This window comes from Argentina silus (assembly GCF_951799395.1).
Source record: "Argentina silus genome assembly, chromosome: 3".
NCBI lineage: Eukaryota > Metazoa > Chordata > Actinopteri > Argentiniformes > Argentinidae > Argentina > Argentina silus.
The window spans coordinates 20,497,361-20,520,442 of record NC_139657.1 but is presented as its reverse complement, the minus strand read 5'-3'; the positions used below and the strand labels follow the sequence as shown (position 1 = coordinate 20,520,442).

At 43.2% G+C, this 23,082-nt stretch overlaps 2 protein-coding genes across 2 annotated transcripts; one reads left to right on the top strand and one right to left on the bottom strand.

Annotated features, from left to right (window-relative positions):
• Window positions 1–76: 76 nt before the first annotated feature.
• On the bottom strand, window positions 77–19,393 carry LOC310802359 (calcium-independent phospholipase A2-gamma-like). The gene is made up of 10 exons (XM_083666664.1): window positions 19,256–19,393; window positions 17,497–18,831; window positions 16,385–16,534; window positions 15,639–15,790; window positions 15,304–15,398; window positions 13,643–13,814; window positions 13,283–13,340; window positions 12,447–12,641; window positions 3,192–3,387; window positions 77–1,886 (listed from the first exon to the last, which is right to left on the bottom strand). The coding sequence occupies exons 2-10, from the start codon at window positions 18,763–18,765 to the stop codon at window positions 1,606–1,608; spliced, it is 2,568 nt and encodes an 855-aa protein (XP_083522790.1). The 5' UTR covers window positions 18,766–18,831; window positions 19,256–19,393; the 3' UTR covers window positions 77–1,605.
• A 992-nt stretch (window positions 19,394–20,385) lies between these two features.
• On the top strand, window positions 20,386–23,025 carry dnajb9a (DnaJ heat shock protein family (Hsp40) member B9a). Its single transcript, XM_083666594.1, has 3 exons — window positions 20,386–20,523; window positions 20,893–21,119; window positions 21,307–23,025. Exons 2-3 carry the CDS (start codon window positions 20,903–20,905, stop codon window positions 21,738–21,740), a joined length of 651 nt encoding a protein of 216 aa, XP_083522720.1. The 5' UTR covers window positions 20,386–20,523; window positions 20,893–20,902; the 3' UTR covers window positions 21,741–23,025.
• Window positions 23,026–23,082: the final 57 nt, after the last annotated feature.

Below are 23,082 nucleotides of genomic sequence, written 5' to 3'. Positions count from 1 at the left end.
CCATCATTCAATCTACATAATAAATGAGACAAGACACAGAGAGCTTCTGTGATGGATTTTAATCACACACACACACCTAAATCAACATCTGCATTAATTTTACCTTCGGTCCCGGAGTGATGATAAAGACATCATTATTACACCGACTAGAAGGTCATCAACCTCAACCTGCTTCCTTTGACAGTTGAAATGACTCAAATGAACCTGTGTGTTTCATCTATATTACCATAAGGAATAGCAAGACAACTACTGTAAAAGGGGCGGAGCAGCAACAGCAGTGTAAAAAGTAGCAGCCTACATTTAATACAGTCCCTCTGCTAAACCGCCATGATTCAATCAAACTAGGATATAGCATGTCAGAGTGGGCCTGGGAAAAAGCACTTCAAGGTAGGATGGAGAAAAGAGTAACTGGAACACGGCACATCGGAGATGGGTAAAGTCTTCATTAACTGTAGTAGAGCCACAAAATCAGTGCTCATACAAAAAAAAGGTAAATGCATTTTGGAGAATAACAAAATCTCAGCTTTGATTAAAATCTCCTCTAAAGCTAAAATACAGCATAGCAAGACTTCATTCATCATTTCAATCGTAATGCATTTCAAACTATATCTACAATTTCAAAGTACGCATAGTTGAGTTATTATACTAAAGCATTCATAATACCACACAGAGGAGTGAACATTTTGCAGCTTATATGCCCTTAAAAAGGTAGCTTTGAATAGATCCCTATTCTGTGCATTTATGTAGTTCTACAGTACAGTAAGATAGCCAGGTCAATGGCTAATTTCCTGTTACGATCATTCATGTATTAACAATTTATACAGTAAACAGTGTGCCACAAATTACACCCTTGTGTACCAATATCAGCAACACCAATAAAACCATCAAATACAAGCACTAGATGCATTGGTGTAAAAAGTGAAAGATAGACAAATGCCAAACAACCAGTTATTATAACTAAAGGAATAGTGAGTCAATTGCATTCTCTTCGTTCAAGTCGTTCAAGTAAAACCTTGATATCCAACTATGACCAGCTAGTGACTTTCCACTATTTGTTTATGTTCCTGTTACAAGTGGAGTTAATTAGTGGCAGTCTGGGTTCAAGTCAGAGTGAAACAACAAACTACATTTAAATCAAACAATGTCCCATAAAAATGTTTCTGAAAATATAAATAAATACAGAGTGAGGATGAATTGGTTGTTTTAAGAACAGACTTTTTTTAACGGTTAAAAGTGCTCCCTTGGCAAACGAACCAGTCAGAGGATGTATTGTAGTCTCTGAACATCTTATCAAGTTGTAATAAGGTGAGAGTAATAAGGAGCATTTGTTAGGGATGTTGACAGTGTTTCACCATACACAGAGCTCCCTACCCGGAACATTTCTTTCCTTTGAAAGTAACAGTCCTCCCATATCAAGTGCTGCCAGAATAGTATCCAGACACACACTTACAGGTTATGGTCCCTGTAAATGGGTGTAGTAGCGTGAACTCCACAATGCTAACCTCACTATCAAAGTCTATGGGATGAGTGAGTAGGTAGGGAGCAGTGTATCTATACACGACAACATTTATTCTATATTCTACAGAGCATTCTCTTCTGTGGGGTCTAGAGCTTGGAGGAGAAGGGCATGCCATTGCCGTTGTACATGTCTGCCTTGAGCTTGGCATACTCAGCAAGCCTCTGGACGGGGCTCTTGTCCTGGGTTAGGATGCGGGCGGCCTTCTTCAGCTTCTCCTCGTTCCTGTCCAGGTAGCGGAGGCACTCGGCCTGTAGCAGGTTGAGCTTCTCGTTCCGGCTCTCGTCCAGGGCGATTTCCTCGTTCATGTAGGGGTTGAAGCGGAAGTATGTGTGGGGAGGGAGGAGCGCATCCAGCATAGTGTGGACCTCTGGGGACATGGAGGATGAGAATGGAGGCTAGAATTGAGATACACTCACATTCACACTCTCTCTCTCTTAACAAACACACTCACATTTTTACAAGTGTATAAAAATACATGACATACTATATACAATCACGCACACAAATAAATACATATTAGTCACAATATTTTTTTTAAGTCTGAAGTAAAAGTCAAGAGGGCATGTTTGTCAAAGCCATTCTGTCAGTACATTGACAGGATTTCATGTTTCAGAGGGCTAACATTTAGGGGTGAGAAACATGCGAGTGCCAGAATCAGGGTTATTTCAAGTGCAGGCGCCTTGGTTTTGTTTTCCAGAGTGTATTCAGTCATGGATGTATTGAAGGTCCATGTCTGGAGACGTAAAAAAAACATGCACACACAAGCTCACAATAATAAGCCAGATGTCTGAAGAAGTCAGCAGCTGTTTGAGTCAACGCTCCCAAAGAGAACTGAGAGAGATGCCTAAGCTAAGAGTTTAGACATGGATTCCATTCAAGAACTGCCCATTTGATTCTGTATAACAGAGCTCTTAATATACACATCTGGAGGCTATGTTCGTGTGTATGCAGTTTTTGGGGCCAAACCACAGCTCTTATGTGATTACTATCATTCTGTGACTAATTATCACATCAACTCATATCACACTTGCTCTATTAGGATTGAAAAAAAGAAGCCAACATTGTACAGTAAATGAACAGCCTGGGTAAACAAACATAAGAAAATTGCCCTTATCTCTGGCTACACCAACACAGACAGAGCTCCACTGACAGACTGAGAGGGGATGAGGATGCAGATAAGTGTTGGGCTGGAGAGTGGTTTTGAAAGAAAAGAGGAAAAATCTGGGCTGTAAGCGTGTTAATCTGGAGAGCAGGGGAATTTAATCCCAAACTCAGAAGCACCAAACTAAGAGCAGCAGCAGAACTCATCTAGGTCACACTGCACAACAGCTACTGGGAGGCGACTAGGCAAAAACGTAGGAAATTCAGAGGCTCCCCCATGTCCAGTAAGTGCATTTGTGGTGATAAAACAGACAATAGTGGTGGCAGCATTGTAGGATCACACTATGAGGAATCAAGTATCCGTGTGCTTATACTGAAGAGACAAAAAATAGCGAAATAGTCTCTTGTTAGTGAGATAGTGAGGGGGTGTTAGAATCATGAAGTTGCACAATAAAGAGATAGTGGGTTTGTATCAAGAATGTATTGCTTCCCATTGAACAAGAGGGATGTGCTACAGGCTCTAGGTAGCAGTTCTCAGAAAGTAGAGTACGAGGGTTCGGATGGCACCTACCCTCTGTGTCGGTGGCACTGCTTATGACGTTGGTGATCTTGGTCTTTAGGCTGGTGTAGGTCGCACTGTTCTTGCTGGAGGTCTCCAAGCGCCCCGTGCCCAGAGACACCACACACTGCACAGGCGTGTTGGGCCACAGGCACTTACACTCGTGGATGGCCAAAGCTGTGGGGTTATTGATCAGCAAGCCTCCATCCTGTAAATACAGAGACACAAACATTACTATACTTAATTACTACATTTCACAAATGGTGTTGAATGCGAAGGCTATAGTTATGTGCATCAATGAAATTGTTATTGGGTACAACCATAAGAATGGTAGGAAAGGCAAAAAAAAGTAAATAGACTACATTAATGATGAATATTGCAAAAAGCAAATTGGAGCAGATCTGTCAAGTTTAGTTTTAGTACAGCTTTTAGCTCTAGCTGGACACAAACAATACAGCTTCCCCTCACAGTTTCTGTCTGACTGGCTTTGGTATCAAGCAGCCACCCAGGCACAATTTGGTGTGTCTACCCAGGGCAATGGGGGGAGTACGTAGAGAGGAGAGGCTGGGGGAGAGGAAGCTGTTGAATAGGCATGAGGCTGGGGGGCCGGGGGCTGGCTGCAGGATCAAACACAGAGGGGCCAGTCCTCATTAGAGAGGCCAGGCTGGGGGGTGGGAGCTCTAGGGCCTGGGGTGTCTGGGGACTTGCCGGGGGAGAGTGGGTAGTGCATTTGTGTGTGTGTGTGTGCGTGCGCGTGCGTGCGCATGCGTGTGTGTGCGTGCATATGAGTGTATGGGAGGGGCAGCCAGGCCTTTGGGGGTCTGTCCCATCTCTCCATCCCACTCCAACAGCGCTGTGGCATAATGAGAATGCTCCCTGTACAAATCAGTGACGGAGCACACGGTATGATGAGGGATATGAGGGCTGCCTACCAAGATGCAGGTCTGTTAATCATCTGGGGAGCTGGACTGAGAAATTGTGTCATTGCCTCAAGGTTCCAGATAAAAAAAGAAAGAAAGAGGGAATTGGATATGGGAGAATGAGGCCCTAGCACAATGCGTTAACCCTGTGGAGAGAGCCCACATTGATAGTGGCCAGCAAATGAGTTGTGTGATCTTTAGCTCCGTGGATCACAGGCCAATAAAATGAAAGAGAACTGTGAATGACATTGAGGAAATGCTGGACATGTGACAAAGCCCTACGACCAGGAGAAAATTAATTTAGCAGAAGCTAGTAGCTAAAAATGGAATGGAGTTATAAGTTATAATTAAAATGACAAAAACCAACCTTTTGGGTCACTTGGAGTCACACGTCTCATCAAAAAGGCTATTATTAATGTTAACACATTAATCATTTAGAACCTGATATGATATTATGTTTAGTTCAGGTGTTATTTGTTTAATACACATTCATAATACTAGATAATTAACCACCTAACCACTAGGATGTGCCTGCGTCATGGACGTGGTTTTCCTTCTCAGTTATGATAATGCATTGAGCATAAGACATTTATGGTTTTTTTTTACCGCAGTAACATTATATGCCGTTTGTACTATGTAGTCTGCTGTTTCTTCTATCAGGGAATAAAGCACAGCTTCAAAACACCTCTCGGCTAATAATAATGCTTGCTCTGATCAAACCTTCCATAAAGTACATTAAAGAACCCGAAGCTCTACCAGTGTGTGGTTGATGATGGTGATGTGTGTGGCAAGCTTTTACACAGGCATCATTACTGTTGTAGCAGGAGAGCCTGTGGGGATTCAACCATCAACTCAAAACGTTGTCTTAGAGACATTTTTCCAATTATTGCTCAAACAGAAGCTCTGTAGTGACACTAAGGCACCTCAATGAGCACTCATCTCATCTCAGTGACTGAGACTGAAGTCAAACAGAAGCCTTCCCGTCCTGCCACACAAAGCCTAGACAGGAACTGCTGAGGTGGCCGTTTGCACCGCCAGAGCACGTCATTATACGGCAGCGGGGCGTCTGGCGGTCCGAGGAATGAATCAGGAAAGGGGAGAATCGTCTGGATTGCCTCCTAATGGAGAATGAGGGAGGGAATAATGCTGCAGCTAGCACTGGACGAACCCAGCTGGAAACAAAACAGCTCAGCACTTTTCTTATCACTAACACCACTGTAACTCCATTTGCTACACTCAGTGGCAATTATGCCTGCAGTCTGGACGCAGTTGTGGCTTCTCTCGCTTGATAGCTGGAGGCCAGTTTATGAGAGCATAATGCCTCATACACAGTCAGTGTGGCAAGCAAACAAGCACAGAATCTTCAAGCTAGCTGAGAGTAGAAGGCCACCACTTGTCTCAATGTCAGTGCACCTGTTCTCATTGTTTTACAGCTAATGGACAGAGAGACTTGAAGCAAAGAGGTTTTTTAGGCACTGAAGAAGCTCCATGGTGCTACTGTACTGGAAGACTGGTGTTTTTTGTGCACTGTGGTTCTTTTGGCAGAATCAACTATTCGGGAGCTCATTTGCATCCATCATCTCCATCTACAGCTGTCACCAACAAATAAGCCTCCATGAGGGAGAAACTAATTGGCAGACTTCTTGGACCAGGACCCGTGCCATCACTGCGTCGGGGTCTTTTGGGGCACTTTTCATCTGAGATCCATACTTGGACCGTTGCCACATTCTCACACAAGGGTTTCTTCTTCAGGCTGGGGCATATTAGGACGGGGGGTTTAAAGTTAGAAACAATGATCTACTTAAGGGCAAACTGTGCAAATGGGCTTTGCACACAAAAAAGCCAGACTCAAGCTGCCTGTCAAACACTCAGCATGAGGCAGGTCAGAGGTCACTTCCCTTCATGGGGATTTGGAGCTGTAACGCTCCTCTCACTCTAATGCCTGTATCTCATGGCCAGAAAGTGGTGCTTCTGAAGAGGTCAAGTCCTCTCTATAGAAGCTATGTGACAGTTTAACCCCAAAGCTGAAGAGAGAACTTCTTCGGGGGGGGGGGGGGGGGGGTGACGACAACCCATGAGGACCAACATGTGAAATTCATCAACATATCAAATTGGGTGTCAAATGAGCTAAGAGTCTATAGTTTTTAGATATATACAGTACCTAATCGGTACCAGAATGACCAAATCAAATTCGTAACAGAATCACTGAAATTAAATTGGCTACATTCACTTGTTGTGCAGGTTGTACATAACCTTTTCACAAAGCGTTCTATACTTAAAGGCCCACTAAAGTAAACATCTTAATTTCCAATGTTTTGGTTTGAATTTTGGCTTCCAGATCAAATTAGCATCACCAAAATATGAAAAAAAGAGGTAAACAATAGTATGTAACCTAACATTTACCCAGAAATGATTTGATATGGAAATCATGTAGTAGTACCTACAAACCACTGCATTAAAATCCTCATCTCATGCTCCAATAAATGGAGACTTCATTGCTGTTGAGTACAGTGGGGAAAGCAAAGCCAGCAAATCACACAAATATGTAACACAAGTAACTCCCAATGAGAATGATGACATACATGTTGTACACTTCTACAAACAGGACATCAAAAGATTTATCTTCATCATTAAAGAGCGCACATATGGTGTGGTGTCCCTTAGACAGATTCTTAGGATCCTTCCCACACTGGTTGCAGATAATAAATAATGTTTTCATTTTGCAAAGGCTCTCGAGGCAAACTAGTAGCAGATTGGGGGTCTCTGTGTGCTTGTATTTTACTTTTTCAAAATATTATTTTTTCCTGCCAAAAGTAAAAGCTATTTTCTTTTGGTATAATCAAGAAAACGACACTGACACAATTTCGAAGGCAGATGTGTGTTTTCTTGTATTTTGTTTAGTTTGATTTCAATTTCCCTTTCTAATGTTATACAGTGCCCACCATAAGTATTGGGATTTTTCTTCTTTCTGAGAATCTCTACTTTAACCCAATAGCAATTGTCTGATTTAAAATCCTAACTGTTGGAGTATATAGCAAAAAGATGGAGAAAAAAATGCTTCCTTTGCACTGTATATAAGTTGATAAAAGAATATTGTATATTTCTAACTTTGTGTCCCTATTTTAGCTACATCATCATGTTCAGAAAGACATTCAAATCCAGAAATTAAGCATTTCTGTTGGGGCCCCATGCAGTCATTCTGTTACCATCATTCTGTTACTCGATGTAAATCCACTTTACTTACTGTAGCCAAGCAACCAAAATAGATATTTTCAAACTCAATGTATCATATGATGATGATATGATCACATAAACTCTACACAAACACAAAGATTTTATGGTCATTCTGTTACCAAACTTTAAGTCTGCACAGTTCTTAAAGTAAATGTGTTATTTTTTTTTTTTTTTCAGTTGGAATAGTTATAAGTAGTCCTTGTGCTTAGATACATGGTTTATTAAATTTTGCTATGAAGGGTTTTTGTTTGGCATACGTTTGTAAGTGAGAAATCGAGTCCCAACATCATTCTGTTATCGTGGAATTGCCCTGGGGTGATAGCACTACTGCAAGCATAAATGGTCCTCTACGCTGGTCTTGACTGAAAGAGAGCTTTCGTACAGATCCACCAGGGGCATATCCCTCCGGTGTTGTTGGCCCTCTGCTTCAGGCGCCAATGGTTGATCCACAAGTCAGCTTCTTAATTTCTTTCTGTGGCCTGACTAAAAAACAGAGTTCTACTAATTAGGCTGCATACTGCACCTATGGGAGGATGTTTCATCACTAAAGCCTCTGCAATTAAACAGAATTATGTATGTGTAGAAATCATTCCCTGGTAGGAACTCTATCGTTCCAGAGTACAAAAGTGGCACTAAGATGATTAGGAATGTGATGTAGAGATAAAAATGAAGACAAGTACAATTTAAGGGATGGGTAGCTGCTGCTTAAAATGATGCCATTGCCATTAAGTTTTGGCAGCTTATCTCCATTGTTCCACTTTAAACCGTCTTAGAGGGGAGTTGTGATTTAAATGGGAAAGGGGCGATATCGTTGTGATCAGTAAAAGTCATTTCATGGCTCAGTGTACGTCAGCTTCTATTAACGATGACTGTGACTTCGTCCTCACTCACTGTGCGTGCCTCTTCCTCCCCCTCGATCCCATGGCCATGCTCCAGTAGTGCCTTGTGTGAGGGGGTCAAGATAAGCAGCCACACGGCACAGAAGAACACAGGGTTCTCTCTAGCCTTAAGAGGCAGGCGATACGTGCGATTGACAGGGCAATCACTCCTCAGCTTCAGTCAACTGCTGTAGTCATTAGGAGCGCCACTCTTCCTCTCCGAGCGTTGATCACTGACGGGGCTTGGCTGAGGGGCCCAAAGCTACAATGCTGCCATGATTTAGCACAAGCCTTTGGCAATGAGGCATCCTTCTGAACAACGTTTAATTGGGAAAGGGTTACATAAGTCACGGGCCATCTGATGCTACACAGTGCGTCACAATGGCAGTCCTGTTTCCCTGAAATTGGTCATTGCAAAGAAATTCTATGGATGATTCATTCTTTATGGTCATATTCTGCTATGCCATCACATGTATACTGAACAATGGTTATCCCATGGTGTTCCCATGTTCAGTACAAGGTGTTTCCATAAATACCCATACAAACTTCCATAGTAAATCATTGATTATGTCATCATCTGGTAGATACATCTGGATAACAACTAATGCATATAGAGGTTATAACCAACAAGGATGAGACAGACAATAGCATTAGTGTGATGTGTCACCATCTAGAGTGGGGTGACTAGGTCAAGTCAGGTCTCCATGCCACATTTTGTAATTACGCAGACTGCTTCTCCTCTATGACCTTTGGCCTAGGAGGCCGGACGGGTCATCATGAGGTTCAAGTTGTCATACTCAGCTGTGAATGGAGGAGGGCTCCATCTGTGTTGGACACAGAGAAGAGTGCCAACTATGCCCTCAGGCCAGGAAAAGCAATTTAGCAATTTTTTCTTTCTGCAGGATGATTAGATAGCCTTACTTAGGATAATGAAATAATTCAAGGCAAAATAATATCTCAATACTGAGCAGCAAGAAGTATCAGTATTTGCCGATTGTGTTACGAGTAATCTGTAATCGGTATTGGCCCAGAATGTTCATGTCGGTGCATCACACACACACACACACACAAAGTACTGAATCATCTCTGCCTGCAGTGACCCCTGAGATTGGAGCGTGTGACAGCACTTGATATGACACAAATGGGAGTGGTCCAGAGACTCCCTTCAGGCATAACAGTCATATTTGGCTGCCTCATATAGAGACTGCACATTTTCACTATCATTGTCTATCATAATAAGCAAACTGAGGGGAGTGTAAGCTAATTTCCCAGGTGAGCTCAGCATAAGTGGCTGAATATGCACTTGCATATGAATGCATTCATAAAAGTATGCAATTGACTGAGTTCTTGTTTAAAGAAATCTCATTTGAGTCACTGCAGTAAGAGGCCCATTAGGTGCATAGGCAGCACTGTGAGGGGTAAGGGGGTTAGAGGTGGAGGGAGGGAGGCAGGCAGGCTTTCACACAGAAGTCAGTCAGTCAGTCAGTCAATGTAATCAGTGGACTGACCTAATCCCTAAAGAAGTGTGCCAGCGCAATCAAGTGTGTGTGTGTATGTGGAGAGTAGCAACAGAAAGTGAAAAAGAAGAAAATGTGTCTGTGTGTGTGAGTGAATGTGGATAATAACAGTGTGTGTGTGTGTGTGCACCAGGGAAACAGTGAAAGGAAGCCTGTGTCTACAAGCTCCATCCTCCTGCAGGCACAGCTCTAAGGGCAACACAGGAGGAGCTGGCCCTGATTAGGAGGAGGACTGAGCTGAAAGCACTGATTTATCCTTCCATTCTCCTCCCAGCTTCATCTGTGCAGCACTGCACTGATGTGATGCCAGGCCAATAACTGCTCCACCTCTGGCCAATGACACAAAACAGCAAAGAAATAAAGGTTTGTACCCAGAAATAGCATGTAGGATTAGCTGCATGTTGTTGTGACAAACAAAGTCTTGCTATGATGATCAAGCTTTTCTCTGTGATTCTGCATTTTCTCCCATTTCCATCTAAATAAACAAGAGTGCTGCATTCATCAATCAACCTCAAGTGCTTCATGAGTAAGGCATGAGTCTACTGCCTTCCCTCTCTGAGATCCACGAGTGGGACACAGAGTATGGAGTATAAGTGGCGAGGTGACAGCCTCCATTCTGCCATGCTGTGTGGATTCTTTCTGTTTGGATGGCGCCGTGTTGGGGGATCTCTGGGCCTGAGTTGGAAGTGAGCTGCGATCCCAGGGCTCTGTCAAAGACTGAAGGAGGTGGACACAAACATGCCCATTCCTCACCCGCGCCTCAGGAGACGCCATGGCAACCGGAGAGAATTGGGCTTTCTCCATTCCATGCATGCCCTGGCATCCTTTGTCAACTTCTGAGTCTTCTCTACTTCTGGGGTTGTCAGAGCAGAGATAACAGAGGCTTTGATGTGGAACATGCTCCTCCTCCCTCTCACACTCTCCCTCTCTCTCTGAGGCATTCTCTCTATGGTTATGGTAGCAAGTGTTGTGCTGTGATAATGCCTTAGCCGCCCTGCTTCAAAGGTCTTGCTCCCAGTCACAATTTCCTCATGTTTACCACAGTTTGAATCTAAATCCTGTCAGTTACAAATTTCCATTCTAGTTGGATGAATCTGGGAGACATTTAAGGGGACAATCAAAACTTTCTTCAAAGGCTGTTTGATAATTCCAGCATTCGTTCAGCAGATGGCCACAGCTGTTTTCTTGCACTTGGGACACAAAAAAGCGATTGTGCGGCCCTGGGAGTTGAGCAGAATACTCCGTGGGCGCCCATGGTAAAGGGCGAGATGACTCCCTCGCTGGGGAATCCTGACATCACACAGACACCACGTTATGCTCTGCTGCCACTTGGGCTGGTGCCCATTTCAGTAGAACACCCAGCCAACAAATAGGAGCCTTGGCATCTGGCTGCTGGGCTTTATAGACCTGGCTTGGTAGCGTGCTTCACTTTGACTTGTTTAACAATTGTATGAGATTTCATAGTATATCCATCCAAACATTACAGATTCAGCAGATGATATAAACATTACTGAAATATATTAGATGAAGAAATACTACAATATGATTTCAAATTCCCTGGTTTAAATGCAGATTTTTCATTTCCAATTTTCATAGAAATAGTACTTCACTTATTTCTTCACTTTTCCACAGCAGTGAAATTATGTCAAGGTTGCACAATCAGGGCATTGTATCAAACATGTTTAGCTACCTAAGGTGTCCTACTTTCCCAGTAAGAGGTTTCCCAGTTAGCGGGTTAGCTAGCAGAGTTTTTGACAAACACGTCCATAATTAGGTTGTCTGCTCTTTGGTTTATAACAAGGCTGAGGTTGCAGTCAAACGGTGCGCTGGGCTAATGTATGCACCTCTGACAGGAGGATGAGACCTGAAGAGGGAAGAGTGAATGGGAGAATTCCCAACACAGCTGGGTTTTCATCAACCATTCCCTTTCATTACCGAGCCTGTGCTTCCCACTCACCTTCACACCACTTCCAATTAAGAGTGTTAAGGCATGGGATTCCACCTTTGATGCAAATATACATGTGTGCGTGTATATGTGTCAACATCAAGGTTTTACAGTATGTGTGTATGCTGTAAGTGTTTACTGAGCCAAAGGATACTGCCAACATGGCATGATGTCATACCTTTCTTACATAAAACACCACACATCAGCTGTAGTTGAACATCATGATTTGTATGTCCTGTATGTCTCTGGCAGTCTTACTCAGGAGTCATGACCAAGCCCAGCCCTGAGAGGACCATACCGTAAAAAGGGGCGAGGGGAGGCAGAAGGGCTTTATTGATCAGTAAAATGCCTGAGAGTGGAGGGTAAGTAGGTGTTTACTGTTGTGCTGTTTGGCTAATGCATGCCTGTTTAGATGTATGGAGTTAAGTGTCTCTAATTCTGTCTGACTCCACACTCTGTCAAAACATAACTGCCTGGAAACAAACGCTGACAGGGTTGAAATTGAGTTCCTCCATTTTACCCCACTGATGATTTTCACCCAAAACTCCTCAAACGCATTGCATGAGGAAGCATGTATTAAAACTGATGCCATTACATGACCTGATAACACACTAATGGTCTCACTCAGTCCTTCTAAAGTAGAATACTGGGATGGGGGATACAAGCTCAATAATCTTGTTACCATGACTGTTACCACTCCTGCTCATATTGACTGAGTTATCCTGTTGAACCAATGTCCCTGCTGGTACCCCTCATTGTGAGCTTGGTCTTACCTGGTGGAGGTCGTTCCCCAATACAAACTCCTGGAAGTACCCAGGGGCAGCAGAGGAGGCGCGAATGGCCTGCCACAGCTTGTGCTGGCAGCCCCCCAGATAGTGGGAGCGAACCCCCGGCTGCAGGTTGTAGTTCCTAAACACGTAGGCCTTCAAAGAAGTACCCCTGTTGACTATGGTGCTCACTGCTGCCACCTGTAGGAGGAGGGAATGTATGACATTTGTTTTTTCGAGTTCATCTTTGATAAGCTGATGGTGTTCTATTAGCAAGTTATGTCTAAAGTCTAAATGTATATTGATAGAATGTGCAGCTATATCCTCCACTTAAGTAATATACGGGCAGTGATGGTGTTCGCATACACATTCCATAATATGTCAATGACCAGATTAAACAGAGCAAAACAGAACATATGCAGTACAGCAGATCATTGAATCAAAGGATAGTTTTCAGTGAGTTCATTCTGAAGTTCCGAAAAATGATAAAAGACCACTACTACATGATTCATTACAATAAGCTTATGGTGTAAGCATGACATGAAAAGCAAGCACACTGACACACAGTATAATGGACATAGTATATCCGGATGGAACAACTAATTTACTCCACTGCCTAGCCTCAGCCTGGCTGTCTTACATGGAATTAGTGTGAATTTTGTCAGCGACCTGGGAGGAGCAGTGGAGCAGTAGAGAAGTGAAGTAGAGGTAGGACTATTCCGTCAGACAGTGGCCAAAGGTTTTGTCTATAACCACATTATAAACACCATGGAGGCCCTATCGTTAGCCTTGCCAGCTCAACACATGGGAGAAATGAGTCACGCCGTGTTGAGAAAACTCACCTTTGGGCATTTGGGGTTTCTTGCCGTCTCAATCATAAGGTCAGCCCCCATTTTCTCTCTGTGGTGGATAGGAGGAGCGTTGTTACTTGCCTTAGCTTACCAGTAGAATGTTCTCTGGTAGACTACACATACTGTAGCTCCTATCCATATGATGTTGTTAGCATGTGTAGATAGAGTGTATATAATCTCACTGAAGCTGTGTGTCTCAGCATATACAATACACAACATCTACTATGGACGCCAAGATGCCATAAGATTGAATGGGCAGTTGAGCTCTGACAATACAGTGCCGTGTGCTGGCGTGTCTCAGATTTGAAAGAAAGTGGACAGTTGCAGGATGATGCAGACAGTGGAACTTACTTGAGGATATTCTCCCAGGTCTCACTGTCGTAGAAGGCGTGATTCCAGCCCATCTTCACTGTGCCCACGATAACATTCTGCTTGAAGACATCAGAACCCAACTTCCGGTAGAGGTCCTCACACTCATCCAGAGGGATTTGGAACACTCCCAGCATGAAGCCTAAAATGGCACCTGAAGGAGCAGCACATGCACACCCTTGTAAATGGGAAATATACCAGCTTCAGTCTCACTCTGGAGAATCTGTCAACAATGAACAAGAGTTGCTAGCTAACAAAGGATCAAATGTAAATCTCATTCTTCCATTCCTCTCTGAACCAGCTTGGGTAGAGGGCTTATGGAGAGAGACTGGACGGAAGGCTAATTGCCTGATGGATTATCCGTTATGGGCATCATTACCCAGGGATGAACCATTCACTGCCACTGGATAGGATTAAAATGGCCGCCACAGGCAGATCACTACTGCTCTGTCACATCAAGTCTGTCTGTTTATGCTCAATGATCACTACTGCTAGCCTCCTGCAGCATCAGCATTATTACCTTTACTGAATAACCACAGCCCAATCTCCCTTTCTCTCTGCTGCACCAGTAACACCACCACCACCACGTCACCACTAACCAGACCCCTGACAAGCCAGTCCTAAACCACTGTCTATCTGTACTTTCACCAACTCCTTTCTAAATCAACCAAAAGCACCTAATCTGTATGTGAATGCTTCTCTACACCCCCTTTGGAGCTCGACCCCATGAGGTTTGCCCCCCTTCCACTAAATTGAGTGTGGGGCAGCCACCGGGCACCAGGGGTCCCCATCCCAGAGTTACCATGGTGGGCCTGGACAAGGCGTGCTAGTGTACAGCCAGATGTGGCCCAGATGTGTTCTTAATATGTGCACTTCACTTTATCTAGTGAAGGGATTACCCAGCCGCTGACACACACACACACACACACACACACACACACACACACACACCATCTGAAAGCTAGCTACCTCCAACTGGTATGGGATTAGTGATATGGAAAGTGGGGTGGGCAGGGGAGAGCATGGTCAGGGCAGATAGGGAGTTTTGGTGGCAGATGCAGTTATACCCTTTTTGGAGAAAAAGCATTAGACCTATGATGAGAGAATTAGCAAGCCTGTGGACCTCATGAGAAGCAGTGCGGCATAGTGAACAGCACCCCTCTGTGGTGGTTAGACATAATAAGCCAATTGAACACTATGAAACAGACACAATCAAAACAAGACATGATCATGTATGGCTACATAACACAGACAGTTGTTATGTTGGCTTTGTTGAGTCTTTCAATATTTTTGGCACACTTTCAGTATTAATCAGCCAGTCTATGGGTCTTGGATATAAGTCTCTAAAGGGAAATGAGTTACTGTCTGTGGGATAAAGAGGAATAAATATGAAAAGTAGAACATAATAGAATAGACAGAGGATTTGACACACAAAATAAATAATGTCCGGGGGGGTGTGGAGCAGGTCAGGGTGCAGAAAAATTAGAGCAGTTCAGGGCTGAGGCCGAGGCAGAGCAAGAAGTGGGTCACCAGAAGATGGATTCAGCCCAGTTTAGGCCATGATGCTGTAACTCAGTTAATGGTAATCCACCCCCCCCACACACATACACACACACACACACACACACACACACACACAGTACCTGTGCTGACACCACAGATGTAATCAAAGAGTTGATAAATGGGTTTGCCTGTGAGAGCTTCCAGTTTGTGAAGAGTCTGAAGGGCAACCAATCCTCTGAAAGTTAGCACACACAAACAGAGATGCACCCATGGGTCAATGAGAGGACAATGGAAGCACAGATATAGATTATCTAGCCTTACATTTATGTGGGGAGACAGAACACATAACACCCTCCCCACAGTCAATAGAATAGAACTTGGTTAAACTCATAATCAGTAGCTACATGCTTTAGGCTACAGTACATGTTCGGCAACATAAAACACACACACACAACTGATTACAGTAGTACTGTACCTGGTTCCCCCTCCATCTATGGACAGGACCCGTATTCCGCAGCCTTTGACAGGGTTGGTGTAGCCCACGAGGGTGAGGGCCTCACTGACTGCTGCCCTCAGACCTGGATCACTGGCTTGTCTCAGTCGTAGGAGGCATGGGATCGCCTTCTCCTGAGGGGTACAGACAGCAGTAGCACCTCCAGCATACATGATACACACAGACACAACTGTGCCTCTCTCTAACCAGACAATATAAAATAGTCAGTGAGAGAAGTGAAGAATTCTTATAGACCAGTCATCTTCTTCATACATTTGTTGTGTTCTCAGTTAAGCCTTGATTGAGCCCAAACATTCCCAGGGCAGTACAACGCCCTTGAGTGAAAATAGATAACCTGTTAAATAAGTCACTCACCACAGATAAGGGTATCTGTAATGTAAAATATAGAACGTGACATACAGTACAGGACAGTTCTCACATTAAATAGCGCACATAGCAGCATGTCACCTAATATGCTGCCATCACAAAACTGACATTTAGGAGGGCATTGGAGAGCTTCAAAGAGCAAAGACAAGCTTAACAGCTGTCCCAGATTCATGCCAGACACAACGTGATTATGTACAGTATGCAGAAAAACAATGCTGTGACAGTATCCCAGAAAAACTTGCTGCACTGCAGTTAAATCATAAAGGAAAATTTGGTCTCTTTTGGTATGTTAAGATCTAATCTTAAAAATGGACACAGTGTTGAAGTACAGTTGTTACCACCTTGAAAGCCACACCACGAGTTTCTGGGAAGTCCATGAGATGGTAGCTGAGGTCCTCCACCCTGTTAATGTAGACCCTCACGTCTGACGCTCGGTGCAAGGCCTGGACCAAGGCTCGGGTCCGGTTGTCCACACTCACCCTGGCAATGATCTAGGAACAGCACACAAAGACCAAGAACCCAGTTAGAATCTTGCTCAGCCATCCCAACCAAAAGTCTAATCCACTAATATCTTACCCATGGCCTGAGCTGTTGACTAAGCCCATAGGCTCACAACACACAGGCCTAATTTGGTTATTGACATGCAGTAATCAAGCTAAATGTTTATAATGACTACATGTATCCATGTGCTTTTTGTGACAGAAAATTTGCTTTACTTAAATGTTACAGCTAGTTATTTCCCACTCTACAACATACAGAGTCTAAGTACACGTCTTATATAGGCCCATGATTCCAGAAGGGTTATGGAGGGTTATTTTTGAAAAGGGATTCTAGGAACCTTCCAGCTAGCACGCTATCACACATCATAACTGGTAGGACATATTAGTCCTGGCAGCCTTCCATAATATGCCCACTACATACAACTATGACCTTCTGACATGTTTCCATTAGTCACATGTTTCCAACAACTCACACATTGTTGGCATCTGTGACTGAACTACAAGAGCAGAAGTTTACGGTTTAGTTCCCGCAATAGGAACCCATCAGAGCTTCTCTATTAAAGAGATGCTACAGGACTTTTGCCGTTAATTCTTTACATAAAATGTTGACTTAAGTGTTGATTATATGGTTCATAATATAATGTTAATGACTTTCTTATCTTATTAGACTACACAGTCCTCAGTTTAAGGCCAACAAACATTTGCAAAAAAAGCTTTGGGAGGTGTGGCCTTCTCTGTCCAATCCAGTAATTTCGTGACAATATTTCTGTCTATTAAATAGGTCAGGTCTGTTAGGCTATTTTCTGCTAGATTATTCAAGGAAAAACCGGGACTGAGATTCTAACACTATGGAAACAAGACAATGTCTTCCACATGGTTTCAGTCGTGTATATCAATATGAACAGAAGAGACATAATTTCTCCACACTGTTCACTGATGTAATGTAGACCTACCTTCTCTCTTTGGAGCAGCAGCCTCCTGGCTTTCTCTTCTGCAGCCCTTTCTTCCTTATTCATTAAGACCTCCACTTGCTTTGTTGATGCATCAGCAGGTGGGGGCTCCTCCTTTTCCACAGCATAAATTTTGGGCTCAGCCCGAAATTTGGGGACGAGGGGAGTGATATAACTCCCTACAAAGGCCTGGACAGCGGGACCAGAGTAAGACAGGTAGTGCCCTATGCCTTTCTTAGGAGATGATGGGACACTTGGGCTTGGGGCAGGTGTAGCAGCAGCAGACCCTGAGGCCATTTTGTTGGACATAGGCACAAGGTCACTAGATTGGTTGCCCTGACTGGAGGGAGAGGAATTTGCACCATTGTCTTTGCTGTCCACTTTCTTTTCATCAGCTTTTGTAGTGCTACCAAAGTATGCGTTAACATGGTGGGCAAGGTAGTTGTAAGTCTCATCCAGGTTGACAGATATGGAGCTGGGATGGAAGAGTGGCATGGTCTGTTGGGAGACAATGGTGTTCTTGGTCTCAATACCTGATGTTTTGAGCTGTTCTACCATCATAGCTCTGTTGGCTTGGACAGTGGATGATGCACGCTGCAGCCTCCTCTCCCTGAGCTCAGGGACACTGGTGGCTGGCGCTGAGGTAGTGGCATTTTCCTGTGCAAGGTTAGGGGGAGGGATAGAGGTAGAGGTACTAATGCCAGGCATAGTGGGAGGTGTCGGAATAGGAGCAGTAGCAGGGGTAGGGGTAGGAGTCATAGCAGAGGTAGGGGTTGGGGCAAGAGCTGGGGGTGGGATAGCTGTACCTCCCTGAGCCTGGGATGTTACCTCAGGGCTGGCTTCAACCTCTTTCTCTGCCTGGACGGCATTGGGTTTGAGCCGGGCTATCTTGGAGAGGAGGTCAGTGTGAGTCCCACTCACAGCTTTGGATACAGAGCCCAGGGTACTCCTGATGCGCGACATCAAACCAGCAGACCAGTGTGAGGCTGAGGTGTTCAAATAGAAGGCGCTGGTGTGGAGTCCAAGCCTATGCCTCACCTGGCTAGCTCTGCAGAGCCATCCATTGCGCCATCGACTCTTGGGGCTTTGAATGTGTTTCCAGCTGAAATAGCCAACTCTATGATTAAGATGTTGCCATACATGAAGTCTACAATAATGGGTTTTCAACGGAGACAATGGAACTGATGCTGGTCTTTGTACCGGTGTATGCCACAAGTTAACTGCTCGACTCACTTTCAGCACACAGGTATCTGGAGCCCCTCTAAGAGTCATTCCTTTGGGTCTTACAAGACAGGTTTCATTGTATTCCTCTGAGGAGAGTTAACACTTTCTCGCCAGCTGTGAACAACAAAAAGATTTGCAATGCATTATGGGTTTAACATTGAAATTCCATGGTTTCAGTGATGTCACGCAAACGTTGTAATAATATCAGATAATCAAGAATGTTGTGATTTTGCACAACATAGCCAGCTGTCTAACCAAGACTATGCATTTACTCTCACAGGTGCAACGTTGGCAACTGCCTAGTTAACTACTATTGATAGCTCTGCGGACTGTTCGTCGGATAACAGTTACCGACTGGATATTAAAGATAGCTAGCTAGTTACAGCAACGAGACCGTATTGTTACTGTTATCAGTAGACAAGCAGTCTAGCTAGCTAGTGTAGGTTATTTGTTACTGTTAGCTAGCTAGCTAACGTTAGCTAACTAACTAGCTAGTATTTTCCAGGCAGAAGCATAAAGAAGGTATTCAATGACATACCAGGGTCCTTTAGCTAGGTGGTTTCAGGAAAAACGGAAGAATTTCGTATACCAATCGTAGCTAACAGATTACTCAAATTAACTGGTCGATTTTCTAAACATTAGCTGAAGTTCACTAGCTGTGTAATGATAATACCGGGGTCATTCGATTTGATACGACAGCTCGCTCAACAGAAAAACAGCCGAGAAAAACAACAATGGTCATGTGGTATTTGACGTGAACTGTGATTGGCGTTTAAACACCTGCCCCTCAAGAAATCGCATGTCGATTGGTTAGAGATCACTACCACATTATGTAGCGTGCAATCCAAAATGCATTTTTTTTTTTTACCAATGGGTAAAATAATGTGTTCATTGTAGATAATCCTCTAAGAAAGCCAATGATCCAAACCGCATGTGTCCATCATAATCCGTTCAAAGTTTATTTTAGTGTTTACCCGTTAAGGATGGCTAAAATTAGGGTGACTAAATCAATGGAGGCCAGAGAAAAAAAGTGGTTCAAAATCTTGTAAAGCTGTATAAATGCAGTATTGTTTACATTTGCGAAACAATTCCAGCTGAACAAGTATTTGCCCGACACCAGTTTGTCAAACATTGAATAGTTGTCGACACTAGATGGCAGCAGATCAAATACATCATATCCCTGTCTGCAGATACTCATAATGGTGCATTGAAGACCAACTCGGAAACTCGGAATTCCCACCTGTGATCTCGGAACTCCGAGTTCGGAGCATTCAAGTGATTTGAGGTCGGAAATTCCAAACATGAACGTCCGCAGGTGATGGCTAATTATAACCACTTTAACTTACAATATTGCACGTTTGCAACTCTCCAAATCCCATGCACGAAAACAAACTTCAGTGTGTATTCAACACCTTAGAAACACATGGTTGTTACATTTCCATTTCACATTAACATCATGTTTTCTGAAAATCCTGCCATGCTCGCGGTTACTTTCATGTTGACATGACGTCCTACCTGTAGAGAACTACAGGTTGGAAACCCACTCAGAGCTCCTATTTTCTAATTCTACAATTCCTTGCTTGTCTTGAACGGCCCATCAAAATAACAGTCTCAAAAGGTCACATGGTACTAAATTGACCAATTGAATTGCGAGTCGTGTGATGCGGCTAGCTAGCTACGCTAGCATACAAACAAACAGCCAGTAGCTGTAGCTAGCATATATATGTATATGTATGGTATTTGGCTGTAATCAACAAGACTAGCTACCTCATCAACCTCGTTTGGTGTCTCTGTAGTTGAGCAAACGTAAGTTCAGTGTTTTCGTCGGATATTTTAAACTTTAATAATCATTGTATTGTTTCGCAACTAGCGCTCGAGCTAGGCTAACCCAACAAAAAGAGCAAAGCCTGGTTACAGGGCTCTGTGCGTAACATTGAACTTAGACATACGCTTGCAACTAACTAACTATTTAGACAAGTTGTATTCTATGATTGAATAAGAAAGTATACACGGGAAAGGACGACCAATGATGACCACTAGATTTACACTATGTATTACTTTTGCATGCGACAAAGGTCATTCTGACTGCATTGCAATTTCTTGTACCACCATGATGATGCTATTATTGTGTCATCCAATTGCTATTTTCTCATTCATTCCCTCTCTCCTTCACAGGGTTACTACCATGGCAACTGCTCAGTCAGCCTTAACGTTTGCAGTGTGCATTTTAATGATAACAGAGCTAATACTTGCCAGAAAGGACTACTACGATATCTTGAGAGTTACTAAAGATGCCACTGAACGTCAGATAAAGAAGGCATTTCACAAGCTTGCAATGACGTATCATCCTGATAGGAACAAGAGCCCAGATGCTGAGACAAAGTTCAGAGAAATTGCTGAGGGTAACGTTGGATCTTCTTAATATTGTCTTTGTTTGTGGAGTCTTAGAATAAATATGTATTTTCTGATGTATCATATTTTAATGTGTGATGATTAGGTCTAAATAACTGTCAGCATGTTTTTTTTGTGTATGCCTACTGTTAACTAAGTGATGACTGAAACATGTCTTTGTAACTCTTTCATGTACAGCATATGAAACATTGTCAGATGAAAAGAGGAGACAAGAATATGACCAGTTTGGACATAGCACATTCTTTAATGGGGGCACGCAAGGTGACAATGGGAAAAATGTCCACCAGCCCTTCAACTACAACCTTGATGACATGCTCAAAGACTTTGATATCTACAGCCAGAACAGGCATGTCCGTCACAAGAGACACTTTGAGGACCACTTCAGGGCCCACCAGGAGGCCCACAGTAGACACAAGAGACATTTCCAAGGGATCTTCGGAGCAGGTGCCTTTGATGACATGTTTGATGACATGGAGAAGATGTTTACTTTTGACAGGCACACTAAGCGGACTGAGAGCAGGTTTCAAGGCACAGCGAAACAGCACTGCAGAACAGTGACACAACGCAGGGGGAATATGGTAACCACATATACTGACTGCACTGGGTCCTGATAAAAGAGAGCAGAAGTATCCACAGCTCCTAGTCTTTTTCCACAGCCACCATGTCTGGTATGTGAGATGTCACTGCTCCCAACTAGCTAGACACCTGTGGTGGGGACAAGCTATTGTCTGGTAAATGTTAATTTATCAGTTTGCTGCTGTGACAAGTGTTGGTCATAAGTTTTTTGTTGATTCAAAAGTAAGTGGCTGGTTGATGAAAATGTAACACTTGATCAGAAACTCAATTTGCAACAACAACATTCAAGCACTGAACATATTTTGCAGCATATTGCTTAATGCACATCAAATATAGGTCTGAATGTAATGTGGTAGATGAGACATGTTTTGGATAGTGCTCAGACATTTCTTTCCTTGCCAATTGTCATTATATATCCGATGTAGTATCCCCCTGAAAATGTACATAGGTTCTTCAGAAGTGCTTTTCAGTTGTTCTTCCCTTGCTAATCTGAAAGAGAAGTTAATACTAGTATTTGTACCTTAAGCACCATCAACTGTCTGTGAAAATAACCCTTTCCCTTGTTTTATTTTCACTCTATATTCAGCAAGCATTGTTATTTGGCAAAAAATGTTTCTCCAACCACAACCAAACCTACACAATATCTGTGTGCATTTGTAGTTTGTATAGCCTGCATAGACCCATTGTGAATCCTGCCTCAATTGGAACAAAACGAAAAGCAGAGCACAATAACACTGTCATTGCAACAGTGTTCCTCATCTATCAACCAAAAGCAAAAATGTCAGCAAAATGTTAACTCAGTTAAAACATGCAGGTCAACAATTATGCATAGTTTTTATGTCAAAAGTGTCAGTGGTTTATGTTACGGGATGCCCACTTCTACAGTATGTGAAATTAGCTGAAATATTGCAGGCTTACACGTTCTTGTTTGTGAAAGGGAGCACAAAGGGAGCACAAATACTGTTAATGACTGATTTTCACTCTAGCATGACAGGAATATTGTCAACATTCATGCAGACCCCTTGAATTTGAACTCGGTGTAAATACAAGGCACAATCCAGTGGTGTTAATCCCAATATCACCTGTTACCTCAACTTTCATTCTGTAGACTGGAGATCTGTTCTCTGGATTTATATGTGCAATATTTGAAGCCAGGTCCTCTCTTTTATATACTTTTTTTCCCACTGTTACTTGTTGTCTTTGCCATTGTGATAAGTTGATGCAGACCCATAGCACTTTTATTACTTTAATCCTATGGATAAAATGTTTCATTTTGACAGAGGGTCATGGTACCTAATGGAGAGCAAATCTGATCTGAAAATAAAAGATGAGAAAACAAATTTGATGTGTTTGCTGTTCATTTTAAATTTGTATTGG

Coding starts and splice junctions, on each gene's coding strand:
- LOC310802359 (XM_083666664.1), bottom strand. CDS start 18,765: ATGACTCTTAGAGGGGCTCCAGATACCTGTGTGCTGAAAGTGAGTCGA. Junction 15,791..16,384: donor CTCGTGGTGTGGCTTTCAAG/GTGGTAACAACT, acceptor TGTACCCCTCAG/GAGAAGGCGATCCCATGCCT. Junction 1,887..3,191: donor CAGTGCCACCGACACAGAGG/GTAGGTGCCATC, acceptor CCATGTCCCCAG/AGGTCCACACTATGCTGGAT.
- dnajb9a (XM_083666594.1), top strand. CDS start 20,903: ATGGCAACTGCTCAGTCAGCCTTAACGTTTGCAGTGTGCATTTTAATG. Junction 21,120..21,306: donor GTTCAGAGAAATTGCTGAGG/GTAACGTTGGAT, acceptor TTTCATGTACAG/CATATGAAACATTGTCAGAT.